The sequence below is a fragment of the Rousettus aegyptiacus genome, unplaced genomic scaffold (genome assembly GCF_014176215.1).
Source record: "Rousettus aegyptiacus isolate mRouAeg1 unplaced genomic scaffold, mRouAeg1.p scaffold_m13_p_15, whole genome shotgun sequence".
In the NCBI taxonomy this organism is placed as follows: Eukaryota; Metazoa; Chordata; class Mammalia; order Chiroptera; family Pteropodidae; genus Rousettus; species Rousettus aegyptiacus.
Genome location: NW_023416290.1, coordinates 38,412,015 through 38,434,822, shown reverse-complemented (window position 1 = coordinate 38,434,822; position 22,808 = coordinate 38,412,015). Strand labels below are relative to the sequence as shown.

The 22,808-nt window shown below is 38.2% G+C and overlaps 1 protein-coding gene across 3 annotated transcripts in view; it reads right to left on the bottom strand.

Annotated features, from left to right (window-relative positions):
• OXR1 (oxidation resistance 1) overlaps positions 1-22,808 on the bottom strand; it is a 388,922-nt gene that overhangs the window by 181,023 nt on the left and 185,091 nt on the right. For all 3 annotated transcript variants that reach the window (XM_016147442.2, XM_016147445.2, XM_016147446.2), the window contains one exon: positions 4,647-4,840. In XM_016147442.2, the coding sequence (XP_016002928.2) occupies positions 4,647-4,840 (194 nt within the window). The remainder of the gene's footprint in view (positions 1-4,646; positions 4,841-22,808) is intronic.

Sequence of the window (22,808 nt, the reverse complement as noted above, 5' to 3'; positions counted from 1 at the left end):
CTGTGCCCCACTCATCCCTGCCATAGCTTTCAGGGCATCTGTCTTGACTTCTACTCGCCAGTGTGCCCATTTTAACAAGGCGCTCCCCCCACCCCCTACCTCCATAGGATGACCGCCTTGAAAGCAGGTTCTCCGTTTCGCTTTCCTTTCTGTTCCGAACGGGATGTCTTCACACCGCAGCCTCTGATCTGGGACGAAACAGCATTTTGTGTTGCACTGAATGACTCATTGTGGGGACAACCATTTAAGAGCTGTCCCACTTCCTAACTGTCCAGGGAAATCCTCAGAATGGAAAGACGTCAGCACCTTATATTAAGAGTAATAGCAGCTGTATAGGGACATATAAACTCTAGTTTGGATTCTGAAGCAAGGAACTCTTGTTACATGGCTTTGTTCAAGGCTACCTGAGGGAGCCAGGGGACCTTTTGGATCCTGTGTGCATGGGCTTCTTCGCTGCCTCTGTGCCTGATTTACATTACTTTCAGAAGTCCTTACATGGACTTCTCTGATTTAAAGGTAGCAAATAAACAGAGTATTGTGAATATCCGAGTCTACTATTTAGATTCACTTTTTTATCTTTATGTTGGGATGATGGTTTTGACAAACGGTTTCCTTATATCCATTGTCAAACTCCAGTAGTTTTATCCAGCAGGGACAAAAATTGGAGTAGTAAAAAATCTTTTTCTATTTGTATCTATTTACTCATTAGAGCTGGTCCACTAATTTAATGTTGTATTATTCTAGTTTCAATTAACACTTTCATTTTAACAAAATAGTAAAATTTTAAGTATCTGAAGGACTTCTGCTACCTAGTCCAGTGATTTTTAAAATTGCAGGTTACAACTCATTAATGGACTATGCAATCAATTTAGTGAGTTGATATTGCAGTTAAAATATAAAATAGGATGAAAGAAAAATGATCAGAATAGATACTAAGGAAAATGTTTTAAGGAAGCTTTATTTGAGCTGTGCTGGTAGTTGAGTGTGTACACTCTGGGGAAGTGGTATAAAATGCACTGGCCAAAATACAGAGGTGGTCCCAAGGTTCTTGCAACCTGCCCCCGCCTGCACAATCCCCAGGAATGTGAATAGACATTACTCCCATGAGTAAGCTATGCTGACTTTAAGACATGGAGACCATCTGGAAAGGCCCGACCTAAGTACATGAGCCTTTTAAAAGCAGAGAGCTTTCTTGGCTGGCCCCACAAGAGCAAGTCAGAGATTTAATGAGGAGGATCTGCCCCACAGTTACCGACTTGAAGATGTAGGGGATCATGTGACTAAAAACTGAGAATGAGCCCCAGCTGACAAGGCAGCAAGAAAATGGAGACCTCAGTTCTACAACCACAAGGAACTGAATTCTGCCAACAAGAAGGAAGAGCTTGGAAGAATGTCTTTCTGTAATCGATCCTCTAGACAGGAACTCAGCCCTACTAACACCTTGATTTTAGCCTTGTGATACCCTGAGCAGAGAACACAGACATGCAGCACCTAACTTAAGAAATGGCAGCTGATAAATGGGGGTTGTTTAAAACAGCTAAGTTCGTGGTACTTTGTTTCACAGCAATCAAAAACTTACATAGTACTTCATACGGTCAGCTGTGATCATAAGAGAGGAAGAGAAAAAAATGCTCAGAAAGATACTGTTTTGGTCTAAATATCTGTACAGATGAGAAAATTAAGGTCAAATGAAGATAAATGACTTGCAAGGTTATATAATCAGTGACAGAAGCAGAATAGAAAAAGCTCTTTCTTTTGCCATAGTCCTGCTATAGTGATTACTTTCCTTTTAACTTATCTGAAGATTTATATATTTCACATCAATAGAGAATAGCTTTTCCCCTACTTATTTCAAATCAATGAAATTTTATTATACTTTTGTAAGACAGGTTATTCTATCATAAAAAGTTACGATTTTATATGCTGTGTGTTTTGGGGTTTTTTTGCTGCTATACTAGATTTAATGTTTCTGTTATGAAAAATGATTAAGAACTTGAATTTTTTGTCTGTGCAAGGAGGCTATAATTTCTCTTTCTTAGAATCCTCTCACAGGAAGTAGATCCTGTACATAGGTTCATGAAGAATAAAAGCTGTGAGATTAAAAAAAAATTAAAAATTCTAGAGAAGCTAATGTGGCCACTCATAGCCACCAAGGGACATTTAAATTAACTCCAAAATTTTCTAGTTCTTTATTTTAAAATTCTTTAACCCCCCAGAATCATTGCTTCAATTTAAGTATTTTACTTGAATGCAGTAATGTACTTTATCGCTAAATTTAAATGTAATACTCCAGAGAGCCACAAGAGGGCTCCCAGGTTTTTCAGTTGTGTGAACTATAAATTGAGACATTGAAAGATAACTTTCAATGAAAGGGCATCCTGGCTGGTGGATGGGCCAGTTGGCATGATTTTCTTCCGTGAAATCACCTGAGAGTTGCAGTAAAAATATCACCTCGCTACATTATCTATATAGCAACTCCTCTGGTTCACCTGTGTGTAGAGGGGGATGGTATCCTGAGTGACAAAGAAGATTGACTCTAACATATAATCACAAGGAAAGGTTAATTTCATTTATTGAGTCTGCTATTTCTGGCTCATGACTTCTTCTTTCATTTCTCTAAGGTTCAATTAATTGTTGTTGTTCATTATCAATACTTTCACTAAGGGATACTGAAGTGGGTTTGTCTTGTGGTCTTTTACTATAGGCGATTTTACATGGTTACAAATATTTCGGCCTTGAAAATGGAAAATGTTTCCAAGTCCATTTTAGTAGCAGGGTTACATAAACACAGCTAAGTCCACAATTCAGATGTCTATTTTAACATACTGGACCCACCACTGACACTGACTATGAGTGATATTGTTTCAAATCCAATAATTTAAAATTCACTAGTGGTAGAGCTATTAAAATGACTCGGAGTTCAACTTTCTGCAATCCAGACTCACCATGCAGATTTCTGTTTTCTAGGCACAGCTCTCTATTTACCATGGCAGAGCTGGTCAGTCATTCCCCATCATTTTCTCATTTTTGGAGAATACTGAGTTTGTACAGTAAACTACTTTCTGAAGGGAAAAATACTGAGTCTTCCTAGCCAGTTAATAAATCAGAAAAGTAACAGAAGGTGGTGGAATTGTTGAAGGGTGGGAGGAGAGACATTGAAACATGAGAAGGCAGTTATATAAACTTTATGGGCTTTTCTAATTGATTTTTCGAACTCTGCTATCCTAAGTTTTAAGAATGGAAACCTGTCGATACATCTTATATCAATTTTTGCTAGTTGACTATTGACATCCTTAAGACACCAAGTTTGTTGCCCGTTGGAAAATAAGACTTGAACATCTTCACCTGAAAAGAGGAAGCCTGAGAGTAGATAGAAGAAGAGGGATACATAAAACGATGGACCTGTCTTAAATCTGGTTTTAGTAGACAAATCCTGAAATACTACCAGACCTACACAGAGGCATCTCTTCAAGCTTGAAGTGAAGTAATGTAACCCAGAGACATAAAAATATGACTTGACAAGGTTACAAAGGAAATCAGTGCGGGAATCAGATCTCCTGATTATCTGATCTATTTCTTGACAGGGACACTAAAATATCTGGGAAAAAAAATTCAAGCATCCCATAGAGGGTTGTGGGAGTGGTAGATATCAAATAAAACATGACCTATTTGATGAAACTTTGGTAAATTCATTAAGCCACAGTCTCTACTATTAAAGCTTATCGATATGACCAAATCTCTCTAAAATGGAGATTTGCAATATGGAGATTTGTAATATGCAAGGCCAAAGCATCCATCCTTTTCCCAGGTTGATTCACCCGCCCACCGTTCCCAACACATGCTTCATCCTTTACCATATATATGTTAAGCAACTTTTGTCTCAAATAGACCTAACACATGGAAAACTGTTTTTGTTAGTTAAAAAGCAAGGCCAAAGACATGATGGACAAAACTTAGTACATAAAAGTTGGCAATTCGACTCATTTAGATGGATTACCTACAACACTCCAATTAACTGCTAAAGTTCAGGATTACAGAATATTATTATACCTGGAGAAAAAAAGGGACATTAACTCACAGGATCCCCTCCAAAATCCCCCACTCTTTCACACGACAGGTTCTGGATGTGATTCAATCTCTCTAGAGTGAAGGAATGTGCAAGCCCAAAACACACCTACAATGTAATTTGTCCTCCCTCCGAATGTAATTTTCTATTTTCTTAGTGGCTTTGTTAGTTACAAGCTGCATCAACCACTGTCTTAACAGCCTGACAGAACAGGGTCAGAGACTTGACAGCCTGGAGGGGAAAAGAAAAGAACAAAAACAAAAAACAAAAACAAAAAACCAAAAATGGCGCTGGCTGAAAAACAGCAGAAATGAAAATGGTGGCACATAAGCTTAAAAACTGGAAAATCGTGTATGTGCAATTTACTCCCCTTGGGCCAAGATACAGAAGGTCCTCAAGCTTGCTCTCCTTGCTGAATGAAGGTTGTCAGTATTTTTCCATCTTCATGTTCAGACCATATAAGAAAATCTCCACGTAAACCATCAGAAAGATATGCGCCTTACATAAATAATGGGGCATTTAACTGCAGACCCACACACAGACTTCCCCTACCCACTTGCATCAAATGTTTAGTGCTCACCAATGGTGTAGAACCTCTTCAGTTCACTCTTTCGGGAAGGATGTTTCTGGGTATTTGCTGTGTTCTGTTCTTCTTCAAAGACAGGCATCTTGGACGCAGGGGGCTTACTGGCTTGTGGCATTTGCTTTGCTGCACCGGCCAAAGGGTTAAACCCTGGGGCAGTAATATCCACCGACTGGGACTTTTTCTTCAACCTATAGGTAAAGAATACCAGAGCTATGATTATGACTCAAGAGATGTTCTTGTTTCACATTTATCTGCATCATAATTTTTTTCAACAACTGAGTTATATATTTGCCCCTGGAATAGAACAAGGTTTATTCAGACCTTTTTAAATTCTTCAAATATTATTGAAAGTATTTGAGGAAAAAAAAATCTTCTTCTGCCTTATCATTTTGAAAAGCTTCACTAAAATATACTAAAATGTAAGGTGATAAAGGACTTCTATTTTTCTAATAGCAAACTAAAACGTAGTGTCAAAGATAACACATTTGGGAATCGCTTTTGGCTCTGAAAGTAAAAAATTTTTAATGCTATAGTCACACACTAGTTAGAAATAAATAACAGCAACCCGGAAAAAGGGATAATGAAATGATTATCTGGATAACTAGAAGCTGCCAGCGCTTCCCTGTTTAATCTTTAACAGCATCTTAGCTATAAAACTTAGAGAAGTCACACTGTTTCTCCAGACACTCTCAATGACAATAAAAGATAATGCTCACTTCTGCATTTTAAATAACTGACATTGGGCCTAACTTGGAAAGCAAAAACCTATCCATAAAATATTTTCACCACTCATGCATGAAAACGTTTCTCTAGATGTAAAAATCATCGGTAAATGATATGAGCTAAATTCAAATATTTCGAGCTACACAACTTGGTATTTGTCACATAACCGAACCCTAAGCACAGCTTATTCCTTGCCCTTTGCACTTTTGGAGGCTAACATCAAGTGTCATTTTTTTTTCTTCAGATCTTCATTCCTTATAGAAAACAAGTTGGCAGTTTTCTTGATCAATTATGGTAATTATATTTGAATATTTGCAATTTTCTAAAAGTTGGATATGTCTTCACACCTCCAGGTTTGTTTCTATTTTCTGAAAATAAAGTACGTTAACTTCCAAGTTCTGCTCCACTGTCAGAGCTGCTCACAATTCTAGACTCGGTGTCAACATGGTCCCTTTGGGAAGCTTCCGATCACATGAACCTCGGCAGTCTCCCCCCATTCCACAGAGAGAGTTATTCATCATCGACGCTCCATAAGCTTCTATTAGGTTTAATTTACCCGAGAAAAAGCTTTGTTAAAGGAACAGAATGTACAATAGAAAAGGATTCACTAATGAAAGTAGTGTTTACTAAATCTTAGTCAATTCTTTATCACGTCTATGTCTTCTGCCATATCCACATACCATCTATGTTACCTTCTTACTATTCATGAAAATCGACTGGCTTTATCCAGATTGCCAACAAATATGTTAAAAAGTGATCAACAGTGTTAGTCATGAGAAATGCAAATTAAGACCACACGGCATTCATAACACACCCACTAGGATGGCTACAATGTAGACACGATCTTCAGTGCAGTGATAAACGAGGGGTATTCTCTGAAGCCGCTGGTGACAGTGATTGGCAGGACCAGTGTAGACAAATGTCTGGCGATATCTGCCTTGCTGGAGGCACGCATCTCTTGACTCCCCTCTTCTATTCCTAGGATATGTCCTACACAAATATAAATGTGTTCATCCAAAGACACAGGCAAAAATGTTTACAGAAGCACTATTTATAATACTCAAATATCAAAAACCACCCAAATGTCTACCAATAGCAGAAATGGGTGAATAAATTGTGCTAACACTTATAAAATGAAATTTTATACAGCAAAGGAAATAAATAAACTATGACTACTTGCAACAATATATATAGTTTTCACAAAACATAATGCTGGGCAAAAGAATCCTAATGCAAAAGAGCACATATTGTATGAGTCCATTTATATAGAGTTCAAATAGAAGCAAAACTACCTATAATATTAAAAGCGTGGGTACTATAACCGTTGAGGGTTATTACATTGATAGAGACATGAAGGGTTTTCTAAGATTCTGGTAATGTTTTGTTTCCTGACATAGGTTCTGTATATCAGGATATATTTACTTTGTGAAAATCTAACATGATTTTTACAGTTTTTCTGGGTATGTGTTATACTTTAATAAAGTTTCCATAAGAAAGTGACTGAACTTACTCATTTACAATGAAGATTATATATAGTTACTAAATGGCTACTTGCCACGAAGAGGTAACAGTAAAAAGAGATAGAATGATATTACTGGTTTCATGCCTCTCAAAGATGGCTAGAGTAGAGGAAATCTAAAGAAGGATCCTTTCCCCATTGGAGATGGCTGTTCCCCATCCCCATCCCCCATTTTTCATGAGCTAGAATGGACTTTTCATTGATATTCTGCACCAAAGACTGTTCTGGGCACCAGGGACACACAGGGAACAAAGCAGGCAAAACGCCCACCATCGTGGAGTACTCATTCTTGTGGAGGGAGACGACCAATAAGCAAATGAACAAACCAATAAATAATGAATCAGGTGGCAAAAAGTGCTGTGGATTAAGGTAAAGCAGAGTAAAGGGGTGTGGAATACGGCAGACACACGCTCACACCTGACACACGGGAGAGCCGCGTCTGAGGAGACCCTGAAGGAAGGAGCCAGGAGCGCGTCTGGGGAAGCAGCACTTCAGCAAACGCAGAATTTGATTTTTGTGTTTGAGGAACGAGGCGGCTAGAGCAGAGAAAGGGGGAGAGGAGTAGGAAATGACACCGGAAGATGGTGTGGGTTTAGGGGAAAGAGGGTAGGTACATCATGCAGCGCTTCGAGGCCATGAAGGAATGAGGCCAGGAGAGGGTCTGAGCCAGGGCGTCAGCACGTGAGCACCGTATTCTACGAGAATCCCTCTGGCTGCTTTGTTGAAATTAGGTTGAAGGCTCTGTCTCAAATTCGTGAGCTCCATGCACTGTCCTTCAAGGAGCGGCCACTGAAAGCCACCCAGTGTCCCACATGCTTGAGGAAACCTGGATTTGCTTTATACTACTTTTTATTAACGCCTTCCCAATAACACCGTTCTTGTCTTAGTCTACAGTTTGTAGACTGGAGCTAAAAGTCTAAGTAGTACCATTATACAACTGCAGGCGGCATGAAAATGAACAAGAAGTGGTTAAGAAATACATTGCAGGTCACCAGGGCAATAAATTTAATTTGTCCCAACGTGGCTTTCCAGCGAGGCGCACTTAGACACGCAGACTTAGGTTGCCCTAAATATTACATTGAACCCTAAACCCTAAGAAATCACCAGTATTTGACCATTTTTCATCTATAAAAATGTAAATATTCTATAGTTCATTCTATAAACTTGATTTCAAAATTAAATTTTAATTTCAATATAAAACAAGGTTTTTTGTTTGTTTGTTTGTTTGTTTATGGGAAAGGGAATAGGAATTTAAAGAAAAGGTGCTGAATTTCACAGAAAGAAAGCTGTTTTCCAGTTCTCAGCAAAGATTATTTTCAAAATGTTAAGTGTGACAGGTTTTATCTCAAATTCACAGAGCAGATTATTTTATCACCAGAAACTGTTTGTATTTTATATTGGCCTGTTTCAGAATTGATTGGAGTGACTGAAGTCACATATTGAAGACTTTGTAAGTTACAGGCTAGGTAACGGCTTAAAGTACTAGATGATATAATTAATGAAGTTCTGTAGCACTTCAAAATGTCTAAGTGTCCCACAAGTCCTTTTCACAAACTTTGGAATGAGCAAAGGGCCATAGTTCTCGTCTCCAAAGGCCAAAGTTTGGCAGAAAAATAACCTTCTTGTATTTTCCCTCTTCTTTTTGCCCTCCCCCACTGACCTCTCCACGGGTGGGTGTTCTGTTTTCCTCCTTCCTGGAGTCTGGAACTTCGATAGCAGGTTTGCTCGTTTGCTTAAGAAAAGACTTCCATTTGTATGTTCTTAGAAAGTAGAACTGTGTGGGTAACTAAATTACTCCTTACAGATTCTAAAAATGACTACCGTGGCTGACAAGGAAACCTGCTAAATGCTACCTTCGATTTCCAAATTTCATGAGAGGGGAAATCCTTCTAAATTTTTAACAATGTCTTAATTAAATGTGTGAAAGAAATGTGACTATAGCATAATAGAATATGTAGGTGTACATGAGATAAAACACCCATTGATGATAAGTGGAACATCACAAATAGAGGCTAAAATCTCTTCCCAGGCACCAAAAGGATCTTTGTCTTAATGTGCTTTGCATCTCAAACAGAAAATGAGTGCCAATATCTTGGATGGAGAAAAAAGAATGAGTTAAAGAAGGCATCCCTCTTGGCATGGCTCCGACAGGCAGACTGTCTGGTATTTCATAATCTTTGCCTTTTCTGGTTCCTCCATTTTTGAGCAGAAAAAAAAAAAGAAAAGAAAAAACGATTCCTAGTCTTCCCTGCATGTGTTCCAATACTTTCTTTGAGTATGGTAACAATGTTGGACACTTTTCTGAGGCTCAGTCTCCTTGTCTATAAAAGGAGGATAAAACATGCCCACAAAGGTTCTGAGGGCTAAGAAAACGTCCTGCGCGGAAGGGCCTAGCATTGCACCTACGCGGCATGCTCTTGATAAAGGCAAGTTCCAGTCTCTCTGGAAGAGGAGAGGGAGGGCATAATTTTGTTCTTCAAACTTTCATGGGATGCAGAGGAAATTATTTAGCTTCTTAGACTACCCTCCCCTTTCCCATGCAGCCAACGTCTAACTGCGATAGTGACTCTGTGCTTGTCTGTTTAGTTCTGTGTATAAATGGAATGTTGTGGAGATGACCCCTCCCCACGCTGCCTGGTTCCCTTCTGTTTTACCACCTGGTCACGGCCACTCATGGGAATAGGACAAATAAGGAAGGATCTTCAATAACAAAAATAAATAAATAAATACAGACACACACACGCGCGCGCGCGCGCGCTCTCGCGCTCTCTCTCTCTCTCTCTCTTTCTCACACACACACACACACACACTCTCTCTCTCTCTCTCTCTCTCTCTCTCTCACACACACACACACACACACACACACACACACACACACACACAGACTTAGACTCCTTCCTGGCCACACTACTTTGGAGAAACGCGGAGCCTGCAGTAACTCCACTATGTTTCATAGGGGGTTTCGCCTCCTCTGGAATGCGGATTTGGGGGAAGGAGGGGAAGGTGAGAGGATAAGCTAAATGAGTCTTTTCAGTGTGTGCAAGGTGGCATTTCCCCCATGAAAGTCCCCAGGTCTTTTGGAAACAACCAAACTCATTAATAGTTCACTTGAGTGCATGTATTTTTTAATCATCGTGGGGTTGACCTAAAACAGAGAACTCACAAGTGGAGGTGGAGACCAGGGAACCATGAAAACAGGTATTGGAAAAGAAGTGTGAGGAGGGTTTTTGACTTCTCTATGCAATACAAATAGGGCTCACAGCAATTTCTGCAACTGTCCACGGAGTGGAAGAAGCCCCACAGGCCAATGTGAAACATAAAGTCATAAACTAGAGAAAAAGAGAAGTGCCTGAAAACTTCCAATGTCAATGAAGTCAAACAGAATTATTCTCAAAGCAAGCAGCTAAATTTTATTCTTGCATAACTTATACTACTTTACTGGGAACATAAGAAATCTTCCACTCATCTTCTGAATCACTGTTTGAGTAGAATCCATGACTCTTTTTGGCTTAAATGTGTTACATGGACACCCCACAGCCCAGGGCTTGCACCAACAGTGACTGAAAGGGCTCCCTTGCCTACCACAGAGGACTGCTCTCAAATATCAGATCGATTTCCTACTTCAAGAGCTTTAACCACTGAGTTTTTCACATTTAGCCTGTATTACTATTATTTATTGCCTGCCATACTTTTTTGGTCTTTACCTTCTCTTTTCCTCTCACATTGTGGGGTTTTCAGCTTCTATCTCCAACTTTCTCTCATCTTCCATTCAAGTCATAGCCATGCCATGCTTTTTCATCTTTCTTTTTCTATCAGGCTCTGCATCTTTTAATAGTATTGTTATTTAGTCTAAATATTGCACGATAGAACTCTACCTTAAGTCAAAACTAATTTCTGATATGACTTAATTGCATAAGAAAGAAATGTTCCAGTTCTTAACTGGAATTACCTCTTCTATCAAGTGGACTTCGAATTGTACCTGCATTATAACTAGTTGGATACATTCCTGAGTTCTGTAGCCATCTGGGGAAAAAAAAAATGAACCTTCTACTATATGCTTAGCATAGTCAGGATACCCTGAGCAATAGTAGCAACAGCTGAGAAAATCTACTATAGCATAATGGGTATATTCCCTCGGTCATAGGAACTTAAGGTGGTATAACAGTAGCATGTAAAAGTCATATTTTCATATATTTGACTTTGTACTTTGAAAATAATAGTAGAGCAGTTAAGACAATGAACATAAGGGCCAGAATCCCTAATCTGGAATCCACTAGCTCTGTAATCCGAGCACTTTTCCTTAATCTCTCTCCTTGCCTCTGTTTTCTCATAAGTAAAATAGAGGTATTAATAATACCTATGTCATAAAATCGCCACAAGGATTAAATTAATATGTTTAAAAGCATGTTGGATATTTTAATAAGTATTATAAGTATTAAGTAATAAGTATTATATAAGATTTGCTTTAAACAAAAACATAGGCAAATATGAACAGTCATCGAGCTATTACTATAAGGTACAGGGTACAGGCCATATGCTATAGTTTCATTTATTGATCACAACAAATCTATGAAGTAGGTATCACATAACCCTATTTGTCAAAGGGTCAACTGAGGTTTAGATAAAGTGATAGGGCTAAAAATTAGGGAAGCTGGAATTTAATCAGGACGTTTTGACCAAAATGCCAAACTTTGGAACTAGGACATAAATTTCAGCCCTAACACCAGCGACTTTGGACAAGGACCCGGACTATCTAGGTCTCTGCCTATTTTACCCGAGAGAGTAAATGTGCTTATTAATGCAAAAGCACTTAATAAAATTCCACAGAAATCTACACTATGTTTGCCCATTTGTCATATACTTACACAAATGAACATGTACACAATGTACACATGGATGCACGTGAATGGCTGTGTCCCAAAAACCTAACACTTATAGTCCTTTCCAGTGATTTCCAGCAACAACAAGACCATCTGTGGTTTGCACAGCTCATTACTGTTAGCAAAGCTGTCTCACTCCTTCCTAAAAGAGCTAATGTAAGGATATTTTTTAAAGCAGTAAAGCTGCTGAGAACGCAGCTATTCCAAGTTGGATACTGTGGCTGCTGCAAAATCTCAAGTCACTTAAAAAAAGCTTTAGAGAGCAAATGCCTAAAAAATTTTCACATTGCAAAATTAAGGGCTTTTGTTACCCATCCTATACAGTCTGGCTACAAATCAACAGCTAAAAACAAACAACAAAATCAGCGAGGAAAAAAAAAAAAAAAAAGCACATCTAGAAGTCCAACGAGAAGAAATGACAGATTGGAAATCTATGCATTAAAGCATAAAAACAATCATATGCTATAGAAAATATGGCAATTATAGTCTGCTCTGTAATTCCTGGGGCCATACTAGTTTTCGTGGTCCCAAACATGAGAACTGAGACAGAAAATTTCATTAACATGGAATCAGGATCTATGCAGTCTACTTTTTCAATTCCAAACCAATGAGAAATGTATCAACAGAAGTATCCTTTGGGAGTATAAATTGGTAATGAAATTGCTATTGGGATACCACAACTAGATACCTTGTTATAAAGACATATTTCTAGCCCTAAATTCATTCTAAGGAATGTACGCTTTCCTATTTTAGAAATTCAGAGAACAGAGAATTCAAGAATTAAGTCACAGATGCAATGACACGCAGGAATGGTTTGCTAGAAATTCTCTTGTTAAATGCAACTGAATTCAACCCCATGAAGGGCAAGGCCAAAATACATACTATGAATCATATGGAAGTGGACATTAATTCATTGCTATTATAGCTAATAATTTTATTCCAAAAACACTAGAATCAAATTCAAAACCAAACTGACTCTCCAGAATTTAATAAACCCGAACATAAAAGGTTAATATTTTTTACTGACCTTTTATGAAAAAGACATCCAAGTTCTCAAAATTTGCCAGCTGTTTTATATCCCTACGCTTATTCCAGTCCAGAGAAGAGGTAGGACAGAAGCATTTTCTATTAGGAATCCTCGCCACCAGGCCACCTTGATCTCTACATTCACAGAAAGTCAGTCTGTTCACCATTTTATTCCTAGGACTTAGTATAGTAGGCACTTAGTACGAAAACTGTCAAAGGAATTAATGACTTCATTAGGAAAAAAAGCCACAAGAATACTACATAAATACAAGCAAATTCATATGTAAAAACTGATGAAAATAAACTAAGAGAGTAAGACTTTGGAAGGTTTGATAGCCAACATAATGACCAATTCAATATATTCATATAACATAGACTTCATCCTACCCTATTATGGGAATATTTTGAACTAATAGAGACAAAGGAAATAGTTTAAACTCTGTTATCAATACTGTGATATTTCACTTTATTTATTAAATCTAGCTTAGTAATATCTAAAGAAATACTCTGTAGCTCTGATAAACTGACATCTTCATGCAAAAAATTTTCATGGTGGCATAAAGGAATGAAAAGAATAAGGACTCTGGAATCAAACATCTGGGTTCAAGTTCAGGTTAAGCAACCTAATGATGGAATAGTTTTATTGACTAGAAAGTTCTACTTTATGTTATTTGAGCATTCATTAAGAATTTTGTATAGTATCTTTCTACTACAAAGTTTTGAAATGCTAATACAACAGCAATAAAATTTTTATGAGTTTCCCCTTCCATATACTTTCCAATTATACCACTGTATTGCAAGCATTCACTTTGAAATTACACAAATTTCCAATTTATTTCAGTTTTTGCCTCGGAACTTCAAAGCCTTTCAACTGGAAAATCCTGAAAGTAGAAACCCATTATGCAAATCCAAAGATTAGCATGAAGGATTTGGAAGTCAAATTCTTGTAAATGTTAAATAGTCTTTTGCAATAACTCATAGAAATGAAATTAATTTTATTACCTTTTTTAATGAAATGATTTGTAACATGCTATTGCCACAAGGCTTGCATTTTGTTTATTTATTTTAGGAAGAAGGGATCAAATACAGAAGAATATTTTAAGACCAGGCTTCTAGCCAACATTGCTGATTAAAGGAGTCTATTTTTTACAGTCTATTACAAACTATCTGTGTAAAGCATATGGACTAGCTGATTAAAATATAGTTTTGCTTATGCACAACATAAGGCAACTCCAAACTTAATCAAGACAGCTTCTGCAAGTAATAATAATCTAGGCCAAAACCTAATGGTTTATAGTTAAAATGCTAATAAAGCTCACAACCCTTCATCTTAATTTCCCCAAATGAAGACATGAGAAAAAGAAAAGGAAGATGTAGAAAAAATATAGGTCTCTTATTTAGACATTAATTCAGGAAATTGATATGAAATATTACCTTGGTTAATCCATCGCTTCTTTTAAAAAATTTTTATTTCATTAGTTTTAAGTATATAGTACATTGGTTAGACATTTATATAGTTTATAAAATGATCCCCATAATTGCTTTCTCTCCTCTCTCTCTACCTAGCCATTACATTAATGCTAACTGCAATCTCTATGCCATGCTCCCCATCCCCGTAACGATTTATCAACTACTAATTTGTGCTTCTTCACTTCTTTTAAACTAAATCATCCTATTGATGAGCATAAGAAATACTTGACATCCTGTCTTCAAATGATGCTTGTGGTTTTTAAATGTTAGATTGTATTATTGATTGTATTATTGATTTAAAAGAGTTCTTTTATTGAAAACTGCCCTATTTAGATTCAGATTAGCTAACTTAGATAAGGCATTCCATGTTCTCTCCCCTAATTTGAGAATTCCTGGGGAATCTGTTATAACTTCCTACCATTCAGATGATAATGGTTTAACGCAGGGATGCTATGTGCAATGAAGTTGGGTTTTAGACTTTCTTTATGTAAACATGTAATATTTAAAATTAAAGAAATAACTGTCTTCTTCCATAGGCAACTCTATCAACCTATGTTTATCTTTCCCCTATTATTTGAAGACTTTTTTTTTCTCTTATTACAGAAGAGAATACGGTCCTCCTTTGTTGAAGCCAAACTCTCCACATGTTCTCTGAATCCAGTCGCATCCTCTCTCTGTACTTGGGGTATTGATGTACTAACCTCTCTCTTCCCTCGATAAGTCCTGAATTGAAAAACAGAGACAGGAGTCAGGGACTCCATCACAAGCTGGTAGCTTGGAGAAGCAGTGTCTGGTGAAGTTGTCCCACAAACAGCAGTTCAGAGAACACCTGCGGGTACCAGCAGAGGAGGCTGGGACATAGAACCTCAGTCGTTTCACAGTCTGAGACATCGCTCTGCCTCCTCTGGGTAGGCACAGGCATAGGCAAGGAGAGTCAGAGCTCTCTTACAAATGCTTCAGAAGGAAGGGCATTTCTATTTTACACGCAAAGGAAGGAATGCAGGAAAGGGAGACAATGTTCCTCCTACAGCGCTTTCTCAAGGCTTTGCTCCTAGGTTATCTGCTTCCTTCCCGGCCATTAATCTCTCCGTCGTTGCTAAACCGTTCCCACCAGCATTCCGCCAGGCGCTAACACCTCCCATCCCTTCAAGTCCTTTTCTAAGGCCACCGACCCCGTTTCTCGATTTCTCTTCCCTCTTTCACGGCACACAGCTTCATCTCCTCGTCACTGCACAATCCCTTACAATATTGCTTCGTGTCTATTAGTTTCACGAAATAACTTGTTTAGGTTTTCAATTGCATCATGTGTTCAAATTCGAGAGTTACACTTTGGAAAGTTTTCATTTCTCTTAACCTTTTAGTTGCAGGATGTACTTGTGGAGGTACATGCTACATCGGTTAAGGCCATGGACTCTGGAGTCAGAAGGTGTAGGTTCAAAACTTGGTTCCCTATTATGGAGTCTTGGGCAAATTACTTAATCTCTCTCTACAGTTTCCTCATTGTAAAATGGGTTTAATCACAGCATTTACCTTAAAGCGTTATTAAAAGGACAATATAACATTATCCACTTAAGTATTGGCAGGACGCACACAGGTATATAAAAGTGTTCAACTCTTTTTTTTTTTTTTAACAGGCCTCTCTACCATTGAAGCATTCTACCTTAGATTCCCTAATGCACGTTTCTTCTCATACTTCTTTTTCTACTCTTCCCTGAAGAGTCTTTTCTTTTTTTTCTATTTAACTCTATATTTTGGAATATTCAGGGGCTAATGGAGCTGGGCCTCCCTCTGCTCAATTTTCACTGTCTCCTTAGATGTTCTCGTGCATCCCTTTGGGATGAAATATCTCTATGTTGAAAATTCCCATATTTATACCTCCAACCGAACTGTTCCCAGAAGAGCAAACAAAAATATACAACTAGCTACTTGGTTGCCTATGGCACATCTTAAAATTAACACATCCCTAAACACTCGACTCATAACCTCACCCTAACCTTCCTTCCTGTTTCCCTATCTCTGTAAACGGCACCACCACCCGCTCATGCAGTTACTCGAGCCGGACACTTGCAAGTTATATTTTAAACCTTCCTTTGAAACTCTCTCCACTTCTAATTTATTAATAAATTCTCTCTATTCTGCTTTCAAATTGTATCTTAAGTGACTCCACTTCTCTCCATCTCTACTACCACTCCCTAGTCATCACTGTTCTGGATTGTTGCCAGAGCCTCTAGATTCATCTCTCTAGTTAGACTTTTCTCTCCTGCTACCATTCTTCTTGCTAAACCATTCATCACTGCAGTCATAACAAGCACTTTTAAGCATGAAGGAGCTAGGTCGTTCTCCTGCTTCAAAGAACTGAATGGCTTCCTGCTGAGGTTGAATGAATTTCTAAACATCTTTCCATGGTCTAAAAAACCTTGCACGTCTCCATCTCCTACTTAATCTTGGGCTGCTCTTCTTGCTTGTGCTCTGGTCACCTCGGTATACTTCAAGGTTCTCACGTATGTCAAGCTCTTCCCATCCTCAGGTCCTTGGCATGTGCTATCCCTTCTGACTGAAATGCTCTTTGAATGACTGGTTGCCTCTCATCTCCTGCCCCCCAGCCTCCACTCAACTCCAGGTTATTATTCAGCACTCTGCTTGCCTGGTTCTCATGGGATTTATCACAAAATCTAATGCTGTGTTTGTTCATGTTCGCTTTGCTCTGCTCTGTCTCCCTCACTTCACCATTCACACTTCCTCTATACACCTAACACAGTGCCTTGCACATTATGTGTACACCAAGAATATTACTGAGTGAATTAGCCCTCCACATAGAATGTACACATCTTTATTCAGAAGTCTTACAGAACACAAGGTTATATTTATTTTCTCTCTCCTCTTTCATTCTTAATTTAGCTCAGTCACAATGTCTTATATATTTCTCAAGAAATTACTGTCATATCTCTTTGGTTAGAAAACCACAATATTCATAAGTTATGTGAAAAGAGAGTTATCTCCCATTTTCTGACTTGACTCAATTTTGAAAGGTGAGAATTACGGTTGAATATGTGCTCTAAGAAATAGGCTTAAGCTAGAAGACCCTTTTAAACATCTGTTAACATACTAGCATTGTGCTAATGGGCATTTCACTTCTGCATTTTCCAAGCCTGATACTTCTGTAGGTGGTAAATTACATCAGGAGAAAAATAAGATGGAGATTGAATGTAGAGAAGCAAAATGCTACACCTTAACAAAGCCAGGGGGAAAAGGGGGGGGGTTAGTAAAATAAATATATCCATATATATATATTCATTTCATTTCTAATTTCATTAAGGACTGATGGAAATTCCTACATAACTATTTACAACAGCATATTCAGTCAATCATTATTAAAGAATAAGAAATATAATCTGGTGACAGAAAAAAGAAGTAGCGATCTATATTTAATTATAGATCGGAGGACTTTCAAATCTGTAAGTGACCTGAGTTCAACCACATAATTTTATAATATCAGGAATGAAACTAATATTTTTTGAACTCATGTTCTATGTGAAGTAAATGACAAATGATTGCCTTTTATCTGTATGCCATAAGCTACTTGAGGTCGGGGATTGTCTTATTCATATTTGAACCACCAGTGCCCTGTGTCCTGCCAGGCACGTAGTAACCACCACTAAAGCTTGACTTCACCTAAGGATAAATTGAATAATCTGGCACAAAGCCAAGGGAAGGACTGTCTTGAAGACTTCTTGTGAATACCTAGTTGCTTCATGTCAGAAGCCTGATAATGGCAGAACAGTGCTGTTCCGGGCTCCTTTTCACAACAATGTTTTGGACTATGTTCTGCCATTCCTAGGAGCAAAATCTGATGAAAGATACTTCACCAGGACCGCACCATTCTCATCTGTATACAATGCTGATAACCATCCTTGTGATATTTGCCTAACATTCTTATGTGTCTTTGTGTTCACCAAGTTACCCGGTGATTCTCTGGAACACAAGTACTGACACCTGGACAGTCGATCTGATGACTGAGATGGCCACGAAGTGACTAACAGGTGGATAGTTGTATCGTGTGCAGATGCTGGCCAAATGCATGATTCATGTCCCAGGTGGAATAAAGCAGAGGGTGTGACATTTCATTACACTATTCAGAACAATGTACAATTTAAAGCTTATAAATTGTATATTTGAATTTTCCACTTAATACTTTCAGACCAGTTGACCATGGGCAACCGAAATCGTGGAAAGCAAAACCACAAATAAGGGAGAACTACTGTCCTACACTCCAGGGATCCTACTCGCTGCTATCAGCACTCTGCATTCCGTTAGGTGTTTAAAGACAACTCTTTTGTCGGGTGGATATTTTATGATTCTTTGTGGCCCACATCTCACTGGAGATCTCTCATCTGCAGTTTCTTCATTTTTGGTGAATGCAAGTCTTCTCACTGGCCACCACCAATAGTCCCTGCCCTAGCCCCCACATACATTCTCATGTTCTTTCTGCTGGGGTCACTTTCCTCCCTCAGGGATCCCCCCTGGGCAAGATCCAAGTCTCCTTTAGGCCAGGGCTCTGTTGCATAGCAACACCTTGCCTACAAGCGGCAAGACTCCTTTGCCCTGTAGGTTTCGGCACACCTGGGATGTAGCCGTTCTTATGTCCCCTTGTCAGATGCTCCTGCAGCCATAGCCCCTACTCCTCTTGATTTCTCAGGGTTCGGTCAAGTCTAACCTACAACTTCACCCAAGCTCCTGGGTTGTCCCAGTGAAGTCCCCCACGTAGGTGTGAGATGTGGTAAAAGCACCCCTCATGCCTCTTGGGGGGATGTGAGATAGGACAGAATTCTCAGAACACCAGCAGCTCGCTCGCTCTCGCGCTCGCTCTCTCTCTCTCTCTCTCTCTCTGAAAATCCTGTTCTAATCTCCAAATCGTTATATTGGCGGGAGATGGGTTGTCAGCTAAGCATCACAAAATCAGTTCCTGACCATCAGCTTTTTGGATCTTGATTTGGATGCTATTAGGAATAATCAGAATATGAGAAAAGGGTGAGATTAGAAAAAAAAAGTAAAAGTAAAGTAGAAGGCAGAGATGGGTTACGAATGGGTTTTTGTTGTTGTTGTTGAATTATTTTGACAAGAAGCATTGGACTGAAATGTAGCAGTCAAGTTTTATTTTTCAGAAATACTTTAAAAACAAAGAAAAAATTGCTCCCTATTACCAAAATGTGACAAAACAAAAGATATGTTAGACCAAATCTGGCAAGAAAAATTTAATTTTAGAATAAAGAACTGAACTTTGAGTGAAGTAAATTTGGCTTTACAGAAAACTGAGGGCATCATCACTCAAGTTTTTATTTTGCCACAGACAGGTAAATCTCAGACAGGCACGGACCAAACACGGGCCCTTAACCACTGAACCAGGGGACCTCAGATTCTCCAGGCAATGAATTTGCTTTGCTCAGAACCACTTTATTCAAATCTGTCCCGCTCCTGCCTCTACCTCTCTATATTTTATAAGAAAGTGACAGATTTTAAAACAATTTCCTAAGCCCTGTATTTAGGGCCAGCTACAAAACTTGTGGTGCCCAGTGAAAATGCAGACTCCTTGTTGAAAAACCACTAGGAATTCAAGATGGTGACAGCAGAGCATTAAACCAAGTGCGAAGCCCCTTTAAACACGAGCCCTGTGCAGCTGCAATCGGTGCACAACCGGAATGCTGCACCTGCCTCTATTGCTTGACACGACCCCCTGAAGTGATTTCCCAAAGCACAGCTTATCAAAAACGATTCGTCAGCACCTAGAAATCTTGTATAAAGAAGGATACCTTGAATGACAGTCCGGCTTGAAAAGTCTCTGTTATTGGTCAGTAAATCCTATTTCGAAAGTCATAGCTCAACCCCAAAGTACTATTAAGTATAAATTTCAATACTGTCTTAACCTTCTGAAAGTTGAACTTTCCTTAGTTCAAGTTAATCTATGTGTCTGTAGGGCAATTATTGGCACTTGATAATAATATTCTGCACGCGTGTTATTTGATTAAAACCACCTGGATGGTTCGAGATGATTTCCACACGTAAAGGAGGACACTGAGGGTCTCGCCTCGGGGATGGGAAACAGCCGTGGAGGAAATATGCCACCCTTCCCTTTCTGCACTGAAGCAGGACATGTTTAAATGGATAAGATTTTCATTGTGCAGAGTCAGGGGGCATTTCAGAACAAGGGTAATTTGGAGAGTCCTGAGAAAAGCATTCTGGGTATCGCTCTAGGATAAAGGTGGCATTATCCCTTCTTTGGATGCAGCTGTGGCCTCCTCCCATTTTGCTTCAACTCTTTTCTCTCACTCAATCCATTTTCCACATGAAGAGCAAAGTACTCTTTTAAAAACATAATTCAGATCAAGGTTGTCCTTTCAATGTGTTCTTCTCTTCACTGAGAACAGATTTCAAACTCAAAAGTCTCTTTACAGAAAAGCCTTCCTTGATCACCCAACCAAAAGCTGTCAACTCCCCCTATCACCCTATATTATTTGTATTTTCTTCCGACTATTGATATATCTTCTTGTGAATTATCTGTGGTTCCTAACCCCTTAATTAATGGTATGAAAACTGGAAGTGTGCCTGCCTTGTTCACTGACAGATCACCAGTGGTTAGAACAGAATTTTAGATGGCATGGCCATTTTGTCACATACTCAAATACTTTATTCTGTATTAACCTAGAAGGAAACACTATACACTTCCTATCATTTAAAAATGACAATTTACATGCAGAGATTGTTAACTAGAAGAAAACAGTATATGCTTCCTATTGTTTAAAAAAAAATGACAACTTCTCTACAGAGATTTTTAAATATGCAGGAAAAAGATTGACATCGTAATGTGGTGTTTCATACACACTATCTGCTGTGTTTTTTGATGACAGTACTTCCATTTTTTAAAAAATTTCTTTGGTAATTTCTCAGGAGCTCAGTCATGTTGTCTACACGTGACAGTAATTTGCACCGCAAAAATCCGTAGAGTACCACAGCCAGCAGCTAGACATCAGTCATCACTTATAAATCCTGGGTCATTGGGTTTTGTCACACTAAGCAAATGAAGGCTCAGTGACTACATATTTTGCATACATTTCTCAATATCACAGGCAACAAAAACACTGCTTTGTTATTCAGACGATGATGTGAAATTGCAAGTCACTGCTGAGACAGTGACAAGAAGGTCAGAGTTTGAGTGGAAGAACAATTATTTTTCTATCACAGATTATTCTATTTAACTTTAAGAGTATTGCTGGAGTCCAAACCCAAATATTGCGTTATCTCACTACAGACATCAACTAATTATATTTTTGTGTTCCCTTTCTTCCTCAACATGAAATGCAAATAATATCCAATTTGCTATTCAAGAATCAAGGAAGAAGGGAAATCTGTGAAATTTGTTCATAATCCTAATCATGCACTCAGTTGATTAAGGGCAGGAGCAATTTTAGAGACAGCAATAGATCCGTCGTGCGTTTTCATCTTTCCTTCACAGCAAGAACAAAGCATCAGATAAGTCTGAAAGAAAAAAAGAAACTAAGCATACAGAGTAGAATTTATTTTCTCATTCTACTGCTGACAATATAGAATAAAAAAAAAAGCAAAACCATGCTACACAAAGGTTTTGGCCATAGCAGGGGAAGAATTTAAAATGAGTATCTTTCACATTAAACATGTACCCTTTTTTCTTTCTGACTGAGGATGACCCTCACTGACTGGTCTTCAATAAAGACCACTAGAAAAAATAAAATTTTTCATGAGAATACATATTAGTCCAAATAAATAGTAGTAATCGACAAGCAGTTATTCTGATTATCAGTTCCTGAGCAAAATTATAGTTGTTATTTTTTTTAAAAAGGACACTATATACTTTTTAAATATCTGTCTATTCCTTAGCCATAGAAGTAAAACCTGCATCAGTTGGTTCCTTGCATTCATATGGTCCATGCTGTGATTTAAAGGATTTTTGATTTCATAGAAAGGTTTGTTTGATTGAAACTAAAATTGTAGCCTGCAAACTGTCTCATGAAATTTGTTTAATAGCAAGCAAAATTTTACTATTTCTGCAGATAGATTATTCCCTCCATATTTTTTTAAGTGATTTGTTTACAAGAGTGTATTGAGAAATATTTAAAGGAATAACCCCACATGTGTAAGCATTAAACCTCAAAAACACATTTAAGAAAAATGTTTGCTCTTCAGAAAAGTATAATGTTCATATAATTGCATCATTTTCTTAAAAATTATATTTTACTACAATTTTGCAAAATGGAATCCACAGCTAACAATATAAGCCAATTTCTAGTAGTCTGCATAAGAACTTTTGGCGGCTATTGCTTACAGACAATTATCAGCAAATTTCTGGCAGGAAATTACAATAAGACAAAAGTCATATGTAAAAAGCCAGAGATGAGCCAGGACCTTTGAACTTTGTTAAAAGTATGCTTTATGGTTTTACTTAGGTATGGAATCTAAAAACAGAACAAAACAGACTCATAAAAACTGAGACCAAAGGAAAGGTCACCA